The sequence below is a fragment of the Cariama cristata genome, unplaced genomic scaffold, assembly GCF_000690535.1.
Source record: "Cariama cristata isolate BGI_N322 unplaced genomic scaffold, ASM69053v1 scaffold2965, whole genome shotgun sequence".
NCBI classification, from domain to species: Eukaryota; Metazoa; Chordata; class Aves; order Cariamiformes; family Cariamidae; genus Cariama; species Cariama cristata.
Genome location: NW_009619032.1, coordinates 63,211 through 70,927, shown reverse-complemented (window position 1 = coordinate 70,927; position 7,717 = coordinate 63,211). Strand labels below are relative to the sequence as shown.

General features: G+C 35.7%; 1 protein-coding gene across 2 annotated transcripts in view; it reads left to right on the top strand.

The window, feature by feature from the left end:
• The window catches only part of ELMOD2 (ELMO/CED-12 domain containing 2), a 7,891-nt gene extending 668 nt beyond the window's left edge, over window positions 1-7,223 (top strand). Inside the window, exons 2-9 of one of the 2 annotated variants that reach the window (XM_009701067.1) lie at window positions 3-18; window positions 943-971; window positions 2,349-2,443; window positions 3,252-3,381; window positions 4,314-4,447; window positions 5,056-5,124; window positions 6,317-6,450; window positions 6,870-7,223. In XM_009701067.1, coding sequence (XP_009699369.1) covers window positions 3-18; window positions 943-971; window positions 2,349-2,443; window positions 3,252-3,381; window positions 4,314-4,447; window positions 5,056-5,124; window positions 6,317-6,450; window positions 6,870-7,027 — 765 coding nt within the window. In that variant the 3' untranslated portion in view covers window positions 7,028-7,223. Of the gene's footprint in view, window positions 1-2; window positions 19-937; window positions 972-2,348; window positions 2,444-3,251; window positions 3,382-4,313; window positions 4,448-5,055; window positions 5,125-6,316; window positions 6,451-6,869 lie in introns of both variants that reach the window. The other variant, XM_009701068.1, reaches the window with a different exon arrangement.
• Window positions 7,224-7,717: the final 494 nt, after the last annotated feature.

Here is a 7,717-nt window from a genome sequence, read left to right as displayed (position 1 = left end):
AGCGGACGCTCAGCATAGGTAACGAGGGATGCCAGACCAGGGGGCCGGTGTAGATCTTTAGAATCGTGGTGGAAAGCAATAGTTGGAATCCTAGAATCATAGACTCATTACGGTTGGAAGAGACCGCAAAGATCATCAAGTCCAACCGTATACCCGATGCCACCATGCCCCCTTAAACCCACTAAACCATATCTTGAAGAAAGCAGGACCTGTCCCGACTACATCCCCTGGGTTGTGTTTGCGCCGCTCCCCTTCTTCCCAGCTATTCTGTAAGAATTTTAAATCAGAATGCCAGATCCAGTTTCCTTGCCTGCTTCCTAAGGTAATTCCAGTTAGCTTTCAAAAAGTGAATCGGAAACCTTCTCTTTTTCCCCAGAGTCTTCCCCGTCACTTTGTGTATGTTTTTACCTTCCTGTTATTAAAAAAGCCACACAGAACAGACGTGAATTGGGGGGGGGGGGGGAGGCAGGAAGAGTGATTAAATGCACAGTTCTGCTTGATACAGAATTTTGATCTAAAATAGTACGTTAAGAATCTGCTTACAGTTTTTGCCGTTTTAACAATAGCTTGAGGAAGTGACTTTGCTTCCTTATTCTTCAGTTACAAACACAAAAGCATTTCTAAGAATGGAAGAATATCAACAGACACATTTTTGTCTTGACACCTTTTCAAATTTGTTTTTGTATGTAGAGTTGATCAGTGTTTTAAAAAAACCAGTCTATTTTCAGCATTGTACTCGAGCATTATTAAAAAAAAAATCTATGTAAATTAAGACTTTCAGTTACCTGATACCTATTGATTTTAAGATTGATTATTTTTTTATTAATTACATGTATAAAAGGGATGCAAAATTTCATAGTACTTACTATAAAGGCCTATTGTCAATTATTCAAAACAATTCCGTTCAATTGAACTGTGACATTTACTTTTTTTGTCTTGCAGAACATTCACTGGAATCCTCAAAGAATAAGGTAAAAGATACTAGAGATTAAACTGTAATAAAACCTTTCAGAGACAGATCCCAGAAAAGAACATGTGCATTTACTTTTTGAGGGTGGAGGAAAGTAGAGGAATAAAAGGCAGAGAGGAGAGAACAGCATTTTGGGTTCTATATCCTAGGGTTAGTCAAGGTTTCTCAACAATAACCCCAAGTCCCTTCAAATGTTTCCATCTCTCTGAAAGATTACCTGCTCTTTAGCATCAAGTCAGACGAGTCGTTATACAGAGCTTCTGTTCTTGGAGAGGGTCAGTTCTCCCTGTCACAGTAATCTCTTGCTGTTTTTGTAGAAACGAGAAGTGCGATATAGATAAACGAATCGGATAAAGCAACTAAATGCAGTTTATACAATAGTGTCTTGAATTGTTAAAAAAAAAACGTGGTGCAAGTTTGCAGGTAGACATTTAACTGACAAGCTCATTCCAATTGTTTTGTAGCAGTTAGACCTAAGCTAACACTTTAAACCCTCAAATTTGTGCATCTTGAACAAAACTTTTCCTCCTTAGACAGTGAGGTGACTGCATTCTCCCTTTTTCTAGCAGATCACTGTAACGTGATGCTGAGAGAGAATTAGTAACTGTCACAAGCATCTTTGTTGCACTAGAGCACAGTATGGGTGGGTCCTTTAGCATCTCATTTAAATCAAATATCAAATTTATATCAAATTTAGTAATGTTCAGTTTTAAAAGAGTTAACCTTTTGCTTTACTGAAACGAAGGTGCTTTGGTGTTTGCATTCTCTAATACGATTCACGCTTTGTGACCATACAATTTTAAAAGACAAAGTTATATTGTTGTGAAGTGATACTTAGGTGGGCAGTGTATCATTATCATTACCAGTATTTGCCCTTTTCTCTAGAAGACTGCAGAAGAGCAGTATCTTATATTAAGTTCTTTTGTTTCACCCCAGCATTGAAACCTCAACTTTGTTAGTTCATTGTCTCCTAATTCTGAAGTATTATTTCCTTACTGAAGTTTTACCACATTTGCTCCCAATAGCTGCATTTGTTTCAATTGGATTAGGAAGAATATGTTTCAATTCAGCATTTGAAAGCAAACGAGAACTTAGACTAAACAACTCTGGAGCTTCTTATTTATTCCTTATGGGACTTCTGTGTAAACATTGTTGTTTACAGTCTGACAAAGTTACAAAGTATGCTTTTATGTAATTATTGCAGATCTTATATACGATTTGAGTTTATTGCGAAGGTTTACAATAAATGAATTGACTATTCTCCTTTTATACTAAAGAGTACATACAGGGCAGCTATACAGAAGCTGAGAAGTAAGAATAAAGTAGATAACAGATTTCTGCATTCCTCATCAAGCTTTTTACTGTGTTAACTTTCAAGGTTTTAAGAAATGCTGTACGTGTTGAGGAAGCTGAAGTGGAGAAGTGTGTCAGAGATGTCATGAAAGAAAAGAAAATCGATCAGAAGGATACAGGGTATGTTTGGAACCCGAACATAAGTTCACGGCAGATAATGCTGACTTCTTGGCTCATTCTTGCAGTTGCTTAATCTGATACCATATTTAGGCCATTCACCACAAATCTTTAGACTGAAATTAGAAAATAAGGTATGGTTATATCCTCTTCAGTTCTAGAAAATAAATCACAAAGTTTTAAACGACATGGATTTGGGATAACTGCATCTCTATCTTGCAAGTCCCTTCTGTTATTTCTGATTTCTAAGTAATATGATTATTGCATAGGCTGATTACATGAACTATGTAATTGCTTAGATATATTTGAGAGAGTATAGTGATGCCCAATTAATGTTGACATTCATCTACATAAGTAATTATGAGCGATTGAGAGGAAAAATTGTGAATAGTCAACATTTTGAAGTTTAATGAAATGCTTCTTTGCAGCTGTAAGCATTTCTGACAAAGTTTTACTTTAAGACTTAGAAAAGGTTTGGGGGTAGGTGAAGGTACAGGGGTCAGGATGATATATGGGGTTTTCTTGTGTTGTCACAGATTTTAGCTATTTTTTTTCTTCTGTAATTTAAGTGAACAGGGCCTGACGCTGCAGCACTAGAATCAGCTAGGTTTTTTTAAGTAGAAATAAGATCCATATAGCAGTATATTTAACCAATATGCTGTAGTTTGAAAGATAAACATAAAGCACTTCCTAATTCTAGTGTGTATGCTGCATTAACATAAGAAAGGTCTTATCGGGTAGTTCAAGCAGGCATTTATGGCTAACTACACCTCTTTAATAGCTTCTGTGTGGTGTTTTGTTATTATTTCAGGTTTAAGACAAATCTGCATATATCCTTACTGCAGATATCAGGTTATAAAAAACTTTACTTGAATGTGGAGAATCTGAGGAAGGTCCCATATGATTCGGATAACGAAGAACATGAGGAACAGTTAATTGAGGTGAAAATAATCTTTCAAATACAAAAGCTGTTTGTTTTTTCCCCTCCAAGTCCAACAGCTTGAATAAACTTAATTTATTGGTAGTATTCTTCCCAGCTGGCCTATTTAAAGCTCTTTTCTACTTGTGCACTGCTAACCCATTATAGAAGTGACACATTAAAATACAACATCAAAGCAAAACAAATTAGTAAACTAGAGTTACTTGCACTGGGATTATTTTATGTGTTGTTGTTTTGTCTGATTTCACACAAGTAGCAAAATAATTTTTTTAACAGGTCACTGAAGCATTGTAACTAAAAAGATATTTAACCTTATGCACATGTCTAACTTTGTAAACCAGTAATTACTAAATAAAAAGACATTACTGTTTTCTTATTACTGCATCCCAGTCAATGTGAAAGCAGATAGTTTTCATCTTCCAGCATTAAACCATCAGTAATGTATTTAATAGCAAGCAAATAATATAATACTGCTTCAGGCTCTTTTAAATAGCTTCTACTGTGCAAATATATTAGCATGTAATTTTCTTAGCATTTCATAATTATCTCAACTTGCTATGCAAGTCCCACCATTGATGTGTTAAGTAAGCATTCACTCAGAATTTGTATTTCAGTTTATAGCTATCCTATCAGAAAATGATGCATAAATTAATTTCTAAAGTGAAACAAGTCTTTGTTTCTTTAGTGTTGATACAGTGGCTTTGTCTGTGAAGGGAAATTATCGCATTTAACGTTAAATGTAACCATTTTCATAATTGCTGAAATAAGCCATTGTAGTATGACTCCAGATTGCCACTAACAGCAAAAGAACAGCATGCTCACAGTATCCTATTCCTTAGTGAATGGTTTCTAATGTGCAGCAGCAAGTGATCTGAATTATGTGACTTGGCATACTTTAGCAGCTGTGCATAACATGGAAGCATATTTGTGCAGCTTTGGAATTTGCTGATGCCTCATGAGAATCTGAAGGCCAGAATCACCAAGCAGTGGTGTGACATTGGCTTCCAAGGTGATGATCCCAAAACAGACTTCAGAGGAATGGGCCTGCTGGGGTTAGTGAATCTAGTGTAAGTGAAAAGAAGTATTTAATTTCTGTGGTAACTAATTTTCAATATCTGTGTTTTTTGTCTAGTTAGTGCTATTTGTAATGAAGACTGAATAGAAATGGTGGTTTCTGTACAGTGACAAACTATTTTCTAAATAAGTTAGCATTTCTAGCGGCTGCACAGCTGTAAATGTGTGGTTGGGTAGAGGCCAACAAGCAAGGAGAAGAACAGAAAGTTGCCCAAGACACCTTATTTTTTTGTTGTCATATGGTAGATTTGGTAGGTTATAACTTAGAAAGTAACTTGTCAAAAGCTTTTAAAATTCCTGAATTAATTACTGTAATGAAAAATAAACAGGTTTGCATAACTTTGCTAAGCTAGTTTGTGGACTTGGGTGAACTTCGTATTTGATGTTCAGATCACAGTATTTTATTTTTTTTTACTGTATTAGTTCATGCTGAATATAATTTAATTTGCTACCTTTTCCTTGGTTTTCATTTTGTGCAGTTTTTCAGTACAGAGTAGTATTCAGCTTTAGTTTAAAGCTACGCATTTTAATGTTGAACACATTAATATGTTTTTATATGAACTTAAAAAAAATAACAGAAGATCCTGTTTTACACTGACAGGTATTTTAGTAAGCACTACACCGACGAAGCTCGTCAGATCCTTTCTCGTTCAAATCACCCAAACCTGGGGTGAGTCACTATATGACTTTTTCTCACTTATTCTGTGTAAGAGCTCATGTGAAGACTGCCAAGTATGTGTCCTGAAAACAAAGAGGAAAATACTTGTGTTTTTTTCCATTAAAGGATGAACAAAGGGCCAAAGTAGAAAGGCATGAGAAACTGAACACAGAAATCAATTGCAGGCTGATAACTATGTGCAGGGTTTGTGTTTTGTTTTTTTTTCAGAATAGACTTGTTGGGACAAAAATAGTGTGAAATACTGGCTTTGGTTAACACAGTGAACACCTTTAACATCATAGTTAGCTGTATTTGTTAGAGGCTTAGATTAGATTTAGAAACGAACACTTGGTTTTTGCTTTCTTACTGATCCTGTGTTGCAATGGTATAGATTATCTCTTAAGGTCTCTTTTTCTGCTATGTTCTGCAATCAGTACATACAAATAGATGTTTTGTTGTTGTTCAACTTCAGTTTTGAAAACTTTGCATATTAAAATATTTAGCTCATTTTACAGGGAAATATACTCTAAAACCAGTCAGATAGAGGGGAAAGCTGGTAAGCCTCTGTGCATCGTCTGAGCGATCTAGTCCCCAGTTAACTCCAACACCTACCAAAAATGGCTTCGTGACTTCAATTGTAAATAATATTACCTTGTGCAACTAGGTCATGAATAGGATATCCGAGACATTTAGATCAATTAAATACCCATATCATTGACACAAATTAATCCTTCCCCCTTCCCTCAGAAACACTTGTTTTAACAGTCCTTTAAGAATTTCTATTGTGGTGCTTTCTATATCACACAACAGAAAACCGGATTTTTTTCAGCTTGAAGAACAGGTTGAGGTGGCCATTCCATTTATACTGTAACAATGTTTTTGATGTCTGATTTTTAATATTCCAGCAGATTGAAGGATTTCAAATGAGCAAATTGAGGTCAATGTTGATTAGCCTTACCATCTCATCATTGCCTAATGGAGGCATTTGCCATACTATTGTATTGGAAACTAGCGTTTTTAAATAACTTTTACATGGCTGGATGCACCAGGGTTGGAAAGAGAGGTCTATAGGCCGGACTCAGCTTGTCAACAAGTATCATAGAAAAAATTGACTCTTACAGTTATCCTAATGCAGACTGTTTCAGGGAAGCTTTCAAGTCCTTCGATCCGCAAGGTAAAACGTGACCTATGATTGGTGTTGCAGATATTCTTATGCAATAGTTGGAATCAATCTGACAGAAATGGCATACAGCTTACTTAAGAATGGTGCTTTAAAGTCACATCTGTACAACGTGGTCTCTGGATTGCCACAGATGGAGCACTTCCATCAGTTTTACTGTAAGTATCTGCAGCTTCTTTAGTGCAGACTACCAGGGGGAGGCCTACAATACAGAGTTTAGGTTTCTTGGAGTGCATTTCCACTCTTTTCTCATTAGCCAGAGCAAGCTGTTTATCTTCTGGATCAGGTATTGGAAACGAACCTGATGCTTAAACATTGTGCTACAGAAATGTACATTTAAGGGATGAATTTGGGTGGCTTTCTATATATTAGAGACTGCAGCCTGAAAACTCAGTATTTGCAGATTGATTTTTTTATTCACTCTTACAGTACCCAAAACCTTGCTGTTGACCAGGATGGGACAGTCCCTACTTCAAGGAATTGAATAGATTGTAAAGGATCGTTCTAGGCCTAGCTAGATCAAGGTAGAAAATTGTGGAGGTAATTTTTGCAGATCGGCATTTTATTTTCTTCACAGGTTATCTGGTTTACGAGTTTGACAAGTTCTGGTTTGAAGAAGAACCAGAAAGCATTATGCACTTCAACCAGTACAGAGAGAAATTCCATGAAAAAATTAAGGGACTTCTACTGGATTGTGACGTGATACTAACCTTACAAAATACAGAGAAACCTTAACTCCTCTGCAGTCTGTGAGGTTCTGCATCAAAAATGGAATTATGCATTTGGATGGAAGTTTTGCATGTTTCACCAAAAACTGTTTAACAATAGAACTTTTTTTAATGTTTAAAAAAAAATAATCAAAATTCAGTTAAGAAAGCTTGGACAATCATCCTCTGTTTACAGGTCTTTATACGCTATTCTCCAAAGGACACCTTTTTTAAAAAAAAACAAACAAAACAAAAACCAACCAACAAACCAACAGAAAAAACAATTCACAATTCTCAAGAGCCTCTGGATCGCTTGCTTTCACAATTTCTTTTATACTACTTGGTGCAGGAACATGAAGCAGGTATTTATGCTGCATCATGTTTTCCATGAATAGGTTTGACTGTTAATTGTCTTTTTAAAACCTCTTTTAGTTGAAATTACTATGGGTTTAGACTTTTTGTGTTCTTGTTCTGTACATGTAATCAATTGTTCACTCATCAATGTTAATTTTCTCTGTAATGAAGAGGTCCACGAAGGGAATGTATTAGTCACTTACGATTTTGGAGAAGAGGCTTAATCCATCAACATACTGACATATTTACTAGAAATTACTTCTGGCTAAGGAAGTTTTTTTGTCTATGGATTTGCAGCAAATTCCTATGCTTGGAAAAAAACTTAGTTTGCAAACAAGAAGAACCACAAGTCATCCGCATGAGG